Source organism: Cervus canadensis, chromosome 17 (assembly GCF_019320065.1).
Source record: "Cervus canadensis isolate Bull #8, Minnesota chromosome 17, ASM1932006v1, whole genome shotgun sequence".
NCBI lineage: Eukaryota > Metazoa > Chordata > Mammalia > Artiodactyla > Cervidae > Cervus > Cervus canadensis.
The window spans coordinates 47,268,742-47,286,550 of NC_057402.1; the positions used below are offsets into that span (position 1 = coordinate 47,268,742).

General features: G+C 41.9%; 1 protein-coding gene across 1 annotated transcript in view; it reads right to left on the minus strand.

Annotated features, from left to right (window-relative positions):
• Positions 1 to 17,809, minus strand: part of ABHD2 (abhydrolase domain containing 2, acylglycerol lipase) — a 109,178-nt gene that overhangs the window by 34,902 nt on the left and 56,467 nt on the right. Inside the window, exons 4-5 of the mRNA XM_043489547.1 lie at positions 8,133 to 8,308; positions 5,096 to 5,263 (exon numbers count right to left, since the gene is read on the minus strand). Of these exons, the coding sequence (XP_043345482.1) occupies positions 5,096 to 5,263; positions 8,133 to 8,308 (344 nt within the window). The remainder of the gene's footprint in view (positions 1 to 5,095; positions 5,264 to 8,132; positions 8,309 to 17,809) is intronic.

Below are 17,809 nucleotides of genomic sequence, written 5' to 3' on the forward strand. Positions count from 1 at the left end.
AGAACATTACAGCATACTAACACATATATATGGAATTTAGAAAGATGGTAACGATAACCCTATATGCAAAACAGAAAAAGAGACACAGAAATACAGAACAGACTTTTGAACTCTGTGGGAGAAGGTGAGGGTGGGATGTTTCAAAAGAACAGCATGTATACTATCTATGGTGAAACAGATCACCAGCCCAGGTGGGATGCATGAGACAAGTGCTCGGCCTGGTGCACTGGGAAGACCCAGAGGACTCGGGTGGAGAGGGAGGTGGGAGGGGGGATCGGGATGGGGAATAAGTGTAAATCTATGGCTGATTCATATCAATGTATGACAAAACCCACTGAAATGTTGTGAAGTAATTAGCCTCCAACTAATAAAAAAAAAAAAAAAAAAAAAAAAAAAAAAAAAAAAAAAAGAAAGAAACAGCTGAGAGGAAACAGTGTGAAACAGCTCCATCTATGGCTCTCCACCCTGGGGGGACCTTGTATTCTTGGGGCTTGGCCCTGGCGTTGGTATCCTTTAGAAGTTCCCCAGGGGAATTCTAATCTTGAAAACCATGGGCCTACACTAAGAACCAGAAGTTCTTTATGGGAAAAATAAAGAAAGACTTCAAGGGAAGTCCCGTATGCCTGGATGAGGAAGTACTATGACAACAAACTTCTCCAAGTTAATTTATACAATAAAATTCCTATTCCAAAACTGTGATACAGGGGTTTCCCTGGTGGCCCAGTAGTTAAAACTCCACGCTTCCAGTGCAGGGGGTGTGGGTTCGATCCCTGGTCGGGGAGCTGGGATTCCATGTGCCTCACGGCCAAGAAAACAAAACAGAAAACAGAAGCGATACTGTAACAAATTCAAGAAAGACTTTAAAAAGTGGTCCATATCAGAAAGCCTTTTTTAAAAAAAAACTTGTGATAGACAGTGTGCTAGAATTCACCAAAATCTACTTTCCCTCTCTGGGAAGAATGCACCTTCCCCACCCAAGTGAAGTTAGGCTTGACCATGTGATATGCCTTGGCCAACCAGTTGTGACGTCTATGGGTTCCACTCTGGGTGGAAGCTGCTCGGTGAACCTGGGTCCTTGAATGAGGACTGGGATGGGACACAGAACCCCTCAGCCAACCCAGGACGGATTTGTTGTCTGAGGAAGAAATAAATCTTTGTTTTTAAACCACTGAGATTTGGGGGTTGTTTCCACAGCATAATCTAGTCCGTCTTGACTGGTACAGAAATTCAACACAGAACTTGACAAAATAATTCTAAAGTTCAGTGGAAAAAAAGAAACAAGCAGGAAAGTCTAAAGCACACACTGAAGAAGTGATGAGTCAGGGTGAATCTTATCAGAAATTAAGTGATATCACAGAGCGACAGTAATTAAAAATGAATAATATTAGGTGTAGAGGGATTTTCCTGGTGGTCCAGTGGTTAAGACTCCCTGCTCATTCGTGTCCAGCTCTATGCGACTGCATGGACTGTAGACCGCCGGGCTCTGTTCATGGAATTCTCTAGGCAAGAATACTGGAGAAGGGTTTTGCCATTCCCCTCTCTAGGGGATTTTCCCCACCCAGGGACCAAACCTGGATCTCCTCCACTGCAGGCAGATTCTTTACCATCTGAGCCACCAGAGAAAAGCTAAAGTCATATCAGTAGCACTTTGTCGTTCAGTTGCTAAGTTGTGTCTGATACTTTGCCACCCCACGGAGTGCAGCATGCCAGGCCTACTGTCCTTCACTGTCTCCTGGAATAAACAGTGCTTATGGAAGCACTAATACTTTCTCAAAGCTACCAAAGATGTTTTTGTTTGGATTTCAACAAAGCACTGGAGTTCTGGATTTTTGACCTAAGGTCACATTTGTTGGACCTTATTAACTGGTGGTTAAACAATGCATCTGAACAGGTCAAAGATGTACTGATAAACAAAAGAACTAAATAGCACAGCTAGAAAAATCATCCATATCTTCTAGGTCCCCTGTCCTTCTGAAATACTACTAAAATATAATACACTATAGGAATTTACTTCTAAAATTCTGATGAAGCAAAAGGTGACAACAACAAAGAAGGAAATAGCTAAATTAGTATGAAAAATGTGAAAAAAAAAAAAAAAAGAAAAATGTGGGGGCTGAGCTGGCCCTACATGGACTCATCTAATCCCATGGCTCTTCCTTTCTGATGGCCAGCCTAGGTGTGTCATGCCCTTAAAAGCAGCTGTACTGCTGTTTCCCCTCCAGCTCTTCCCTCTATTTATGAGCTCCAACCATCCTCACCATTTTTAAAAAAAATATTTATCTATTTGGCTATGTTAGGTCTTTGGTTGCTGAACGTGGGATCCAGTTCCCTGACCAGGGATTGAACCTGGGCCCCCTGCATTGGGAGCACGGAGTCTTAACCACTGGACCACCAGGAAATCCCCCATCCTCACCTTGAGGAGCCAGTTCACATGCTTTTTCTGGGAGGACACTTCCTTCCACAAATGACTCCTTGCCTACAGAGAAAGAGGCTGTTTCCCACACTGCGGTGGTGTGCCCACCAGACCCTCTCTACGGGTTCACTCATCATACTGTACTGTAATTATTATTGATATTCCCATCTGCCCCGGAGAACTTATTTATCTTGGCCACACAGAGCACTGCTAATCTCTCACTAGCATTAATGGATCTTCAAGTATCTGAGTAAGTCGAACATTTAATAAGCTGTTACTGTATGTTAGGCACTCAATTGCTGGCTAAGACCTTAGTAACCCGCATTTAATTATAAAATTGTAATCTTCAATTTGCCGGTGAAGAACCTGGAATTGAGGTTAAGCAAACTCAAGGACACTCGGCCAGCCAGGGGCAGGGCTGGGGTGGCCGCTCTGCGACCACATCCCACACTGAGCAGCTCTTCTCTTCTCCTGTGGCCACTAGACTTCCGGACTTGGGTGTGAATGCCCCCTAATCTAATCTCCTGCCCCTATGGCTCAGCACGCTGTGGGGCAGGGGCCTGGACCACACATACCCAGCTCCTCTCCAAGGATTCTGGAGGCTGGGGTGGCCAGATCCAGGCTCTCATCTTGCCTGTTTTGCTTACTGGCTCTGTCTCTCTGCCTGAATTACCTAGCCTCTCTGTGCTTCAGTCTTTGCATCACAATTTTACTAACCGCCTCGAGGGCTGCTGTGGAGGTGGGAGGGATTCTGTCCATGGGAAAAGGATGTTTCCCTGTGTCGGGCACGTGATCAGTGTTCTCGCTGGTATTTCTTGTCTTGTTGGCACTTCATGCTTTTAGCACTTCATGCTCCCATCCCAGATCCTGTGGCCAAGCAAGCCATACCTCCCCATTCTCTACTTGTGAAGATGAATTTGTGTATCCAAGTACAGGACGTTATTATTATTTTTTTTTTGAAGTGGTCCAGTTTTAAAGTCTTTATTCAATTTGTTAAAATACTGTTTCTGTTTTGTGTTTTGGCTTTTTGGCTGCAAGGCATGTAGGATCTTGGCTCTGTGACCAGGGATAGAAACTGCACCCCCTGCATTGGAAGGTGAAGTATTAACCACTGGACCACCAGGGAAGTCCCAGACCTTATCACCATTTCCCATTGTTTTAATTTTTGTTAGATGCTGTTTCTGTCTTTTGGACCCAAGCCTGTCTCCCGCTTACTATCCCCCATGTGCCTGTTGTTCAGTTGCTAAGTCGTGTCCCCGTGATCTACAGCACTCCAGGCTTCCCTGTCCTTCACTGTCTCCCGGAGTTTGCTCATGTTCCCTGAGTCAGTGATGCAGCCATCTCATCCTCTGTCACCCCCCCTTCTGCTCCTGCCCTCAATCTTTCCCAGCATCAGGCTCCCATGTTCCTGTCTTATGTGTAAATCTGGGGTTTCACCTATATCTTCAAGCCACTAAACAAACTGTTGTACAGAAGAGAGTCTTTAAATGGGTGTCTTTAGGTGGGAGTGCATACCGAGGAGCGGGATGGGGAGCCCCCCAGCCAGGCACAGAGCAGGTGAACCTGCTCACGCTTTCCTACCTGCCCTTACATGCCACCAAGGGCAGAATAAACTGGAACAACCTTGCTGGAGGACAATCTGACAATATGTATAAACATGCATAAGAAATGCTGACTCTAAAAATTCTACTCCTGGAAATTTACTCCCAAGAAGTCATTAAAGAGAAGAAAAAGATTCTGTGTAAAAATATTCATAGCCTCATTATTTAAAATGCTGAAAAACTTTAAATAACCTAAACGACTACAAAGAGGAATGGTTAAATAAACTATAACAGGGTAATCACAGCAAGGTGGCTCTTTAAAAAGATTAAATGACTATGCATCTTTATGTTAGTGAATATAAAATTATTTAAATTAAGTCACCATAGATATACATCCTATGACTGCACTCAAAAACTGTACACATAGATCAAAGAATGGGAGGATGAAGAAATAGAAAGTTATGATGAGACTATAGATATAATTTTCATTTGTTTCCCATGAAAACACATTATAATTGATTTACTTATGAACACCCCACAGGTTGGTACATATATACAGACACATATTTTAAGTGTTTATTATTTATGAGTGTTCACAGTTAATCTGAAGGGAGAGTTAAATAAGATTCAAGAATGAGCAGTCCAGAACAGAGCCTTACCTAACACAGGACTTCAAGTAAAGGCAAGAAGCATGTGTTTAAATATGAGATTCAATTTCTGTCCTCAAGCAGCCTGAAAGCCACTGGGTTGTTAAGGTACCAGATTCCCTTCTCACTGGCATTCACCAGCCTCATCACAACGCTTGCCTGCCAGTCACAAGAGTCCTGAGGGATGAGTGAAGGGCATTAACTTACCAACAGGGGGCGCTGTGCAAGACCCTCCCCCGTGAGTTTTAGCTCCTGCCCCTGAGATGGCATGAGAGGAGGGTGGTTCCAGCGCCCCACCGAGCTGCTATTGGGAGGCATAGCTTCTTAAATGCCCTGCTGTTACAGTTGTGTGCCTCACCAGCTCTTGCACATGGGCACAAACTCTAAACTCAGAAAAGTAAGGCAGACGCAGACGTAGCAGCACAAATGCAGTGGGAATAGGAAAAAAAAAAAAAGGTTGGGGGGGACTCCGCTTGGCCGTGGCCCCAGCTTACCGTAGGTGAACATGCGTGGCGACGTCAGTTCAATGTTGGGTAAGGCGCCCAGGTGGTTCAGCACAGCGCACCGATAGCCATTTTTCTGGGCATAGTCGACAAAGGTGCGGATGTACTGCTTCTCGCTGTGATTGGCAATTCCAGGGCAGATGACCATGGTGATGTCATCTGTAGGGTGGAGAAGGAGATTCTGAGATAGCCAATAAATACTGACGTGGTAAGTGGACACAATTACACTTCACTGGCTTAGAAAACAGTAGGAGAGAATTTAACATTCATCTTTTCACTCTACTCTCTGAGACAGAGTAACTTTCCCTTCTAGCTGGAACTATGTCACTGCTCCTCAAATTATTTATGGTGAAGGGTCAGTTTTTAAAAAGTTCCAATCCATATGGGCAGATGCTTTTGAAAAATAAAATACAGTAAAAATTAATTACTAGAAAAACCAAATGAGGAAATGCAAATCTCAATTTTTTATTACTAGATTCAACAGATATAAAATTACTCTGTCAAACTGCCATACAAATTTCTGAGCATCACTCTTAATTTCTATATGAAATTCTGTATGAATGAATCAATGAACAGAAAAATAAAAAGTTGTGTTTGCACGGACTTCTTTGATCCAGCAATTTTACTTTCAGGTATTAATTCTACAAATATATGGTACATACACAAAGCAATACATCTGCAGTAATGGCAAAAATCTGAACATAATGTACATGTCCAGAAACAGGGGTCTGGTTAAATAAGTTTTTGCATATCCAAATGAAGAAATATTATGTAGTCCTTAAAAATAATGAGACATCTTTATGTACACTGCTCAGGTAAGCTCTCCAATAGGTATTAAGTGGAAAAGAGCAAGATGCAAAAAAAGGCTATGATATGCTATCATTTGGGGGTGGGGGAAGACATCTATATTTATAAATGCATCCACTAGCTCTGGAATCATACACATGAGTCCTAACAGTTGGTACCACTGGGGTGTAAGGGTGGGAGAGAAACTTACACTTTTACTGTATGTCCTTTACTAACTTTTGAATTTTCTACCATGAGTATGAACTACCTACTTGAAAATATACACATGCATTTTTCTTTAAAAGAAAAGTGGTATTTAGGTTATTAAATTTAATCATAAATTTTCCTTCTAAAAGTTGAGACAAATAATTTTTAAATTCTTATGCAATAATGTATGAAGAACATTAAAATTTTTAATAAACCTTGAAATTGCAATTTTTGGAATCCTGCCTTAAATTTTATGAATAAGTATGCTTATCAAAGGATTACTTAAGAATAACAAAATTATAAGCAAGCTAAATGTTCAAAAATAGAATGATTAAATTATGTCATGACCACATGGTAGACTATTAAGCAATCATTAAACTTTTGTTATTAAAGACATTTTAGACTTTTAATGATATGGGAATATACTTTAATGTATAGTAATTGAAATTTTTCAGTTCTATTTTACATAGAACTGAAGGTAAATGGAACAAAATGTTAACAGTGGTATGCAGGGTGTAGGATTATTGATGATTATTTTCTCTTTTTTAAAAAAAGTTTCTATGTTATTTACATTTTTTAAAGTGAGTGTTTATTCCTTTTGTTGTCAGAAAAAAATCAAAAAAGGGGGAAAAAAGGGCTTCGTTCCTTAAGCATTTCTTGGATGCAAATACTGCTTTCCAGAACTACCTTCATCAATTCTTTCTGGGCATAGGGGTGACAGAAAGACAGAGACAGGTTGGAAAAAAAAAAAAGAATAAAAGTTTTGTCTTTTACAACTTTCTACCTCTGTCCTAGAAGAGCAGACTGGTTAAATTAAATTTTGTGCTTCAATAGGAGAAGAAGAGCATTAGATGCAAGGGAAAAAAATATTTAACTGGGTTTGGTAGAGAAGTAAATATTTGAAAGATCAGCTACAAGACTATAAACACACTGTGAACTCCCAACTTATTCATTTATTCATTCCTTCTGTGACTGTTTATTGGACTCCGGAGGATTCCAACATTCTAGCAGACAGATAAACAACCACACAAATAAGTTTAGAGAGTGGCAGGTACCATGAAGAACCTGAGCAGGAAGGTGTGATGGATTTCCTGGGAAGGATCAGGGACCATCCCTATGAGGAGGTGACATTGGCGCTCAGAGCTAAGTCAATGTGAAAGTCTGGGACAAGCATTCCTGACAGAGGGAACACAAGCTACGTTGTCACTAGCTACTCAGCAGTTCTAAGTGCTTTAAATAACTGAGAGCTATAATAATATACTTACTGGAATTCACCCCTAAATATTTACTGAGCTCCTAGTAAAAAAAAAAAAACAAACAGGTGACTTTGAATACTATAGAAATCAAAATACATGTTCTCTTCTGGTAGAAACAACAGTCAGAGGATGCTGCCATCTGACTCCACTTCCTCAAAAGTCTTCATTGTGAAGCTTTTTAATGTCTGTTTATTGTGCAGCCTGGACAGAACAATGAGAGCTTTATCAGCAATAGAAACTGTGGTTTCTGAGAAATAGGTGTCCCAGACCCCTGAAAACCTAAGCAGAGGGTACCTGAGAGCCTTTGTTACCTGCTGTTGTCCAACAAAGAAGACTAGCTACACTGCATCTATAAGCTTTGGTTTCCTCATCAGTAAAGTAGGGATAATAAGGCACTGACTTTTCAGGGTGGTTGCGAAGATTAAATGAGATGATAGTATATATGAAACACTTAGACTAGTCCAGCTTCTGTTGCCGTTATCAAACCAGAGATCTGATACTGGGCTCCAGATTCTTACACAAACCTTTCTATTTCACAAGAGGACTAAAAAACCGTATTCAACAATGCTCTCTGCAGAGCCCTACAAGGCACTCGGCCAGCACATGTTGGAGCCAGTCCTTGCAGGTGGTAGCTAAGTGATGCACCTCAGCTGATGTCCTGTGGGCCCCCTGGATGCGATGGTGACAGTCAGTGGCTTGAGCATTTATACCGAGCTCCCTCAGGTATTAATGCTCACTCCTTGAGTGCTGGCCCAATCCCACAACCTGAACTAGCTCACCTCCCACACAGTGCTCAGCCAAGGGCTCGAAGAGGTCAAAGGTCGAAGTGGCTCCATCAGACATGGTGATGAACTTCCGGTGCCCATACGGGTGTGGCGACCTCACCCTTCCCATCTTCCCATACAAGGCTGTTTGGATGTGTCCACTTTTCCCCCAGATCAATGGTGGGATATATCTGAGAAAGAAGGAGAGGAGAGGTCAATTTTCCCACATTCTTGGAATTATGCTCTAAAAAACTCTTGGAACAAAAGCTTTTCAACCTTTTTTTTTTTTCCCCTGACAAATTCTGTCCACTAAGCACAAATAGGATATTTTCTTCAACCTTACATCCAGGCCATGATTTACTCCTTTTCCCACTGATGCATCAGATTAGCTTTAGAAATCAACCAGGACATGCTTATATAGACAGGATTTCAAATTGAAGGTGTTAATTAATTCAACATGGGTTATTTCCATAATGTAGAACAGAAAGAAAGCAACTAGTACATTTTGAACACATGCTACTTGACAGGGTTAGCCTCATTATCAAATGAGCTAACGTATATAAAATAGCTAGCAGGCGCCTACGCACACTAAATGCTCACTTCTTTGCCTTCCTCTAATAAGGCAGCCACAGCTGCAGGGGTGACCCCATGAACACAAACCTGCTGCCTTTGTTAAACTGGGAAGGGCTGCAAAGCTCCTGAGAGTCTGTCAAGTGCCTTGTGCGTGTCTGTGTGTGTTGGGGGGGCAGCATTGTATGCTCTGGAGAATGTGCTGGAAGGGCAGAGCAATGTAAATATTTGCTGGATTAATGAAAGATAAAGTCTTGTTAGCACAAGCAAGGCACAACACCACCCTAACAACTGTCCTTCGTGAAAACACAGTGACTCTGGTCGTCAGAGGGAAGTGCAAAAATCACAAACTAGTTAATTACTGGGAAAAACAGGGTGCTCCAAGTTACAATTAAGAAATGATTACAGTTCACAATCACAGTTTGCCAGATGATCCCATCTCCTGAAATTGCTATCTGTTTCTCTTCTTTGGCTTTGAGCCCCAGCTTGATGGTCAAGCAGGATTTGGTACTGACGTCAACCTTTCATCTCTGTAGCGTATCACAGTGGTGAACACTTTGTTAAGAATTTACCTTAATGTGTGTTTGCCGATTCGAGACTATCTTTTCTATCAGACCAGATGATCCTAGATCCTCCCCTTAAACCAGATTTACTCTTTTTTTTTTCCTGGTAATTCATTAACTCTGTTGATTAATTCATCACAAGGTTTAAGGGAAGGGAAGTTATTACCTCAAGCAAGCCAGTTCCCAGACATGCTTCTTCTGTGGGGGCAGGGAGGACAAGGAAGAGTATTTTAAAACCTAAGGACATGAAATCACTTGCCAATGTCACACCACAGGTGCAAATCTCAGTGCAGAGGCCATGGCCTTTGGATAGCAGGCAAAAGTGTTTATGAGATGAGTGGATTATGACAGCAACAGAAAGCAGGCCTATAAAAATAATGTCCGTTGGACAGTTGAATACCAGACAAGATTTAGATAACAGAATTTATGGAGGGTTTCAGACTACTTAGGGGCTTCCCAGGTGACTCAGTGGTAAAGCATCCACCTGCAATGCAGGAGACCTGGGTTCAATCCTTGAGTTGGGAAGATCCCCTGAAGTAGGAAATGGCAACCCATTCCAGTATTCTTGCCTGGGAAATCCCGTGGACAGAGGAGACTGGCAGGCTACAGTTCATGGGGGTTGCTAAATAGTCAGACACGACGACTAAGCAACTAAACAACAAAAACCTTGTTGAAAAATGATGAGGATGACCATCAGACTACTAAATTGGACAATAAATTGTGCATAGGGGTAGGGGAGTGGTCCAAGAAACTAAACTTCCAATCGCTCCTGGAGGAAAAGTTGGGAGAAAATTTTGTTTATAATGTAAACTAAAAATGGAAATGTTCTGAGGTTAAAAATGGGTTAGAAGAATGGGTTAAATTTCATCTACTTATTTTCTGATCCTGTTTGGAATACAATATAATCTTAGAGAAGATGACAAAAGAATAAAATTTCCATTTGGCCAGTCACAGATTTCCTGTATAATCATGACACATGTGATGACCCTGAGAGGCCATGCTCCAGATTCAAGGTCCTGTCAGCACCTCTGAATCTTGGCATCTGTCCCCCTCAAGTGGCCTCTTAGCCTCTAGTCTTGTTCCCGCTGACTCTGGCATCCCCTGACCAGTGGAGAGATAACTAACATATAAACCTGGCCACAGTCCTCCACTGCTTGAGTCCCAGTAGCTTGGCTTAGGAGGCCCACCACACTCTGGCGACTGCCGACCCTTTCTGCCTAAGCTCCAAAAAACCTGAACCACCGGCCCAGCCCCACCCAGGAGCTATTTTTATCCCAACTACCTTTGCTCAAGCTGTTTCTTCTGCCTGGAATGCTCTCTCCTTCTCTCTTTTAAATAATTATTCATTTAAAAAATTATACGTATTTCTTTTTTGCTGCATTGGGTCTCAGTTGCCCCAGGCAGGCTCTTTGTCGAGGTGTTTGGGCTTCTCTCTAGTTGTGGTTTTTGTAGTAGTTGTGGCAGGCGGGCTTAGTAGCCCTGTGGCGTGGGGGATCTTAGTTCCCTGACCAGAGATTGAATCTGCGTCTCCCACATTGGAAGTCCCTCCTTCTCTCTTTTTACATCCAATTTTTCCTCCTGCCCAGCTACTACCTGCCTCTCAAGAGTCACTTCCAATCAGATTGTTGGGGGAGCTGCCCCTTCTCTGTGTCCCCTGGCAAAGCACCCACAACCTAACTCCATTCTGGCACTCCTGAGGCTTCATTAAAATACACTCTTTTCAAGAACACTCCTCCCTGCCACCTGCAGGAGCCAGACTCATTCTCCCTTGTGTCTATCCTCGTGGAACTAGACACAGTAAACACGTAGGGAGGACTTGAGGATGAAGAGTACAGACTCACTGGTGTGAAAAGTGAAAGTCACTCAGTCGTGTCCGACTCTTTGCAACCCCATGGACTATACAGTCCATGGAATTCTCTAGGCCAGAATACTGCAGTGAGTAGCCTTTCCCTTCTCCAGGGGAATCTTCCTAACCCAGGAATCAAACCAGGGTCTCCTGCACTGCAGGTGGATTCTTTACCAGCTGAGCCACAAGGGAAGCCCTCTGAAAAGACAAAGATATGATTAAAATATCATATGCATCATAATAACGTGAACTTGGCTGTGGCATGATTGGTTTGGCTGCTGATCTCTTTCCAGGCTACTTACCACTGTTCTCAGACTGGGTTGGGATGAAATTCTCAAGTCGTGTGTGAGTATGTGCATGCGTGTTTGTGTATGAGAATAAGTGACTGCCTCAGGGTCATCTGGAACCTTCAGTGTAAAGGCAGTTGTGCACAGAGGAGGTTTCATAATCTATCATTTTCTGACACTACCACCTACTGATAAAACAGTGTCTTTAATTAACTTCACGGTAACACAACACGGGCTTACACAATTGAATTTCTGCACAGCACTTACTGTGGTGGCGCTTTACTGTGTGTTTCTGTTTGTTTACATAACCAATCCACAGATCAGAAGAAAAACATTAAGAAATGAGAAACCAGAATAGGTGCCTAGTTACATGGTTTAACTCAGCGAAGAAATTTGGACCAAAACAACGGAGGAACATTTTAAGTGTGTATGAATATGGAAACATTTAAGAAAAGCTGCTGAAATAATACATGGAGGAATATGTTTTACTCTAACTACCTATGGGGTACTTCATCCGAAAATACGGCTGCCAATAATTCTACCTATTCCTGTCCCTGAAAGCCACTCTTCCCATTAGCAGCTAGAAACGTCTGTACACCCTGTGAGTCCAGGCGGGCCTGTGATTTGTTTGGACTGGTAGGATGTGGTGGGAGGCCTGCTGCCCAGATCTGGACCTGGTCCTTCAGGAATCTGGCAGCTTCTTCTTGTACCTCCTTGGAAGCCTGGTGCTATGCTATAAAGAGGGGCTTCCCTGGTGGCTCAGGCAGTAAAGAATTCACCTGCAATGCAGGAGACACAGGTTCAATCCCTGGGTCAGGAGGATCCCTGGAAAGAAGGAATAGCAACCCACTCCAGCATTCTTGCTTGGAGAATTCCATGGACAGAGGAGCCTGGCAGGCTACAGTCCATGGGGTCACAAAGAGTCAGATACAATTAAGTGACTAAGCACAGCATATGCAATAAAGAAGCCAGGCCTTGACTACACAGTGATGTGGGGAAATATGGAGGGGGCCGAGAGGATGAGACATAAAACCTAGAGCCTGGAACTTCCCTGGTGGTCCAGTGGCTAAGAATCCACTTTCTAATGCAGTGGCCTTGGGTTCGATCCTTGGTTGGGCAATGGAGATACCGAACCACAGGGCAACTAAGCCTGACAGCCACAACTAGGATCCAGGGAAGCCAGAGATAAATAAATATTAAAAAAAAAAAAAAGAGCTATGTGCATTTTAAATGTTATTGTATCACCAAACTGCATCCCCAAAAAGAGGGACAAATTTACATTCCCATCAATTGTATATGAAAGTACCTGTCTTCCTCACTCTCATCAACAATTGGTGTTATCAATCTTTTCCATTTTGGCTACTTTGACAGGCAAAAAGTGGATATTTCACTTCTGTTTGTGTTTCCTAAGGTTGATCCAATCTATGCCAAAAGTTTCTTATTTGAATTTGCATTTCCTTGATTCATATGCTTATTAGCAATTTGTATTTCTTTTCTGTGAACTGTCTATTCATATCCTTCATCCACTTTCTATTATACTTTTCTTTTTTCCTTTTTATCATGCCTACATTAAGTTATTATATATATTATATTTTGCAAAGGTTTCCTCCCAGACTATCCCATTTATTTGTGTGTGTGTGTGTGTGTGTGTGAATTAACTTCACAAGCATGTGCTGAGCACCTACTGCAGTCATCATGAGATGACTCTCACAGCCATGGTTTGGGATGACCAGAGGCAGAAAGGAGAGCTGTAAGGCTGGAGAACCACCATCCCCACCCACCTCCCCACCCTTTATGGAGGGGCTGGGGGAGGAGAGCTAGTGTGGAAGTGGGAAAGGCCTAGTCAGGGATCTCAACACCCGAAAACATCTCCTTTTTTCTTTTAACTACCATGTACCGTACTGCATATTTTAATTTTGTCTTTCACCTTATATAAATTTTTTTTCATTTAATTTTATTAGTTGGAGGCTAATCACTTTACAATATTGTAGTGGTTTTTGCCATACATTGACATGAATCAGCCATGGATTTACATGTGTTCCCCATCCTGATCCCCCCTCCCACCTCCCTCCCCATCCCATCCCTCTGGGTCATCCCAGTGCACCAGCCCTGAGCACTTGTCTCATGCATTCAACCTGGGCTGGTGATCTGTTTCATACTTGATAATATACATGTTTCAATGCTATTCTCTCAGATCATCCCACCCTCGCCTTCTCCCACAGAGTCCCAAAGTCTGTTCTATACATCTGTGTCTCTTTTTCTGTCCTGCATATAGGGTTATCATTACCATCTTTTTAAATTCCATATATATGCGTTAGTATACTGTATTGGTGTTTATCTTTCTGGCTTACTTCACTCTGTATAATGGGCTCCAGTTTCATCTCACCTTATATAAATTTTATGTGTTGTGGTTAAATGTGTTAATTTTCTCTGTTAAAACCTTTGTGTTTTGCATTTTGTTTTGAAAGAAACTATTCCAACACCCAATTATAAGTATATTCCCAATACTTCTGTTATTCCTGTAGTTTTTAAAAATGTATTACTCTTTTAAGTCCACTTATTTTTGAAAATGATGTGAAGATTTCATTCATTTTTTTTCCTGACAGTTAGCTAATTGTCCTTACACCATAAATGGCCCTTAACAGTAGGGTCCTTCCCCTACTGTTTTTGACTGTCATTTTAAATATATACCAAGTTTTCAAAGAAATATTTGGATTTGTTTCTGCATTTTCTATTTTGGTTCATCAATTTCTTTGTCTATTCTTGTGCCAATATGGTATCCCTTTAATTAGCATAGCTTTATGGTGTTTTTTGAGAGTTGATAGTACAGGCCTACCTCACTCAACATTTTCTTGGCTGACTTTTGGCATTTTAGTTTCCAGATGAACTATAGGATTAGCTTGTTCTATGAACAATTTAGGATTTTTAAATTGGTAACATACCAAACACATACTACTTTGGGAAGAATTGACATCTTTACAGTTTGACTAGTCCCATTCAAAAATTCAGGTATTTATGTCTTATAGTAAAACTTTATAGCTTGCTTCATGTTTCAATACTGAGTTTTCACTATACTTATTTGCATTCATGTGTACATTTTAAAAAGTTACTCTTAAGAGTTAGCATCTGGGCATGTTTTACTCCTGACTCCCAGAAAGCAGAAGTGATGTCTTCTACTTCTTTACTTATCTAGATGGTATTTTGTCCCATGTCGTGCTGTGGTCAGTGGTCACTGAATCCTGTTACTAAGAAAGAAGTTGGAAGACCACAATAAAATCTAGAGGCCTGTATGTCTTTACCTTCTGAACATACTTATAATCAACATCTGGCTATACTAACAGAATTGCCCAAAGGAAAAGCCCTCAAGGGAAAATTTGGACCTCCCTCCCACCCACATCCCTCCTGACAGGCGTGCACACACACACACCCCACCTTTGGGCAGATGGAGTTCACATGAGCAAGGACGGATGGTTGCTGGGCTGTTTATAGGACAGTTGGAGAAAAAGCTGACTAATGCTCCTCTTTGCCCTAAATCTGTGGGTGACCGATTCTTCCCTATGGGACTTGGGTCCCTTGGATGTTTTAATAGATCAAACCACTTTATAGCCCTGGGACCTAGACTTAGCTATTATTCCCTTTGATTCTCTCCAGCACCTCTCTACCAAGTTGGCTCCAGTCTTGGCACACAATAGGTGTTCAGGATATGTTGTCTGAGATTAATCCCCCCACCATGACTCCCAGCAAGTCTTTCCCAGTGAACCAAATGCTCATTAGCAGCCACTTCTTGGCGTTTTATGTTTGTATCAAACAGGATACTTTGGTTAAAGCAACAACCCAGCCCCGACTAACTGAACTCCTCTTATATTAGAGGGATGCTGGGGTGCTCCCCAAATGGATGAGGGGCTGGAGCAGGCTTGAGGAGCACAGGATTCGGGAAGGAAACAGGGGGCTGCTCTAGCAATGCGCTCTTTACACAGTCAGCAGTATCACTCCCTGCAAAGAATCAGTGTCCCAGGAGGGAGATGTCTAGAAGCAGGGAATTTCAGGGTGGGTGGGCAGGGCACCTTGAATTACTACTTATGTGCATTGTGAGAGAAGAACGTCCCCCAAAGGAAATGTGTGTGCCCTTGGAGAGGAGGAATGGATGCTAGGCAGCAGAAAAGTGACAAACATCATTTTCAAGGCTTTTAGCTGGACTTGTCTTTGCTGCAAGAGCTTTTTTTTGGGGACCTCCCTGGTGGTCGAGTGGTTAAGCTTTTGCCTTCCAATGTAGGGGACATAGGTTCCATCCCTGGTTGGGGAACTAAGATCCCACATGCCATTGGGCAACTAAGCCCATGCGCCACAACTACTGAGCCTGCCTGCTCTGGAGCCCACACACCACAACTAGAGACACAACCAAATAAATAATATTAAAAAGGACACTTTTTCAGTGCCCCTGACACCCCACAGCCCCCATCAAACCACAATGCTTCTTCTAGTTCTCCCAAAGTCTCCTCTTTCTTTTTGTTCCTGTTCCCCAAACCTGGTCCCAACTCAGTATTTTCCCATCATTTTGAAGTATCTGCTTTGAATTATCTGCTTCACTGATGACATAGCATAGCTCAGAAACAGGCAACCTACTTGCTCAAGTGTGTTTTTTTCCACACACACCTGCCTTTATAAAAGCAAATATTATATATATATAAAGTTTGTGTTGTTTTCTTTAAAGGAGACATCAAGTAGAGTTTTTATGATTCCTGGTCAGTGATTTTTACTGATCCTAAATCAACACATGTTACATAACCCATCATTTTGCCCCCACTATCTTTTACCAGGATTCCCTAGTAGCTCAGCTGGTAAAGAATCCGCCTGCAATGCAGGAGACCTCAGTTCGATTCCTGGGTTGGGAAGATATGTTGGAGAAGGGATAGGCTATCCATTCCAGTATTCTTGGGCTTTCCTTGCGACTTAGCTGGTAAAGAATCTGCCTTTAGTGTGGAAGACCTGGGTTTGACCCCTGGGTTGGGAAGATCCTCTGGAGGAGGGAACAGCTACCCACTCCAGTATTCTGGCCTAGACAGTTCCATGGACTGTATAGTTCATGGCATCCCAAAGAGTTGGACACAACTGAGTGACTTTCACTTTCACCTTTTTGACGTAAAATTCATGCAACATGGGATTAATCATCTTAAAGTCTATAATTTAGTGGCATTTAGTACATTCACAACATTGTGGAATCATCACCTTTAACTAGTTTCAGAACATTTCATCACTCCATAAGGAAATGCTACACGCATTACACAATTACTTCCTCCCCTCCCCCTGCCCCTGGCAACCACTTATCTATCTGCTTTCTGTCTCTACAGATTTGTATATTCAGGATATTTCACAAAAATGGAATCATACAATATTTGATTTTTTTTTTTGTCAGTTTTCTCCTATGTTATGTTTTTGAGGTTAATTCATGTTGTAGTATGTGTCAGTACATCATTCCTTTTTATGGCTGAATAATATTTCCTTGCATGGATACATCACACTTTGCTTATCTATTCATCTACTGATGTATACTTGGATTATTTCCACCTTGTGTCTATCATGAACAGTGCTGATATGAATATTTGTGTACCAGTTTTTGACTGAATATCTGTTTCTAATTCTTTGGGGAAATACCAAGGAGTGGTATTTCTGGGTCATCTGATAATTGCATGCTTAACTTTCTGAGGAACCTTCAAACTGTTTTCCATGGCAGCTGAAAACACTTTTACATTCCCATTAACAACATACAAGGGTTCCAATTTCTCCACATCCTTGCCAACACCTGTTATTTTCCATGAGAAAAATTATTACAGCCATCCTAGTGGGTATGAAGTGGCATCTCCTATGGTCTGATTTGCATTTCCCTAATGATAAATGGCACTGAAAAGCCCTAACATTTTGACTCCAGGCTATTTCCTTCCACTCTATCTCTGCTTCTATCTTTAATATTAATCATAATTTGGCTACTACCAGTAGAAAGAATCAAATCAGAGTAAAATTGGTAACAGTTAAAATGGCATGCGGTATAATTTAGTATTATGTTGGATACTAAATTATGCTGAAGCTGAAGCTCTAGTACTTTGGCCACCTGATGCAAAGAGCTGACTCACTGTAAAAGACTCTGATGCTGGGAAAGATTGAGGGTCGAAGGGGGAGAAAGAGGATGAGATGGTTAGAAAGCATCACCGACTCAATGGACATTAATTTGAGCAAACTCTGGGAGATAGTGGAGGACAGAGAAGCCTGATGTGCTGTAGTCCATGGAGTCGCAGAGTGGGACATGACTTAGTGACTAAACAACAACAATAATTTAGCATTGTCTAAATTTTGACAGAAGAATCCAGTTTTCATATGAGCATTTAGACTTGCAAAATTTAACCTAGAGAATTGGTCTTGATGAAAAGAAAA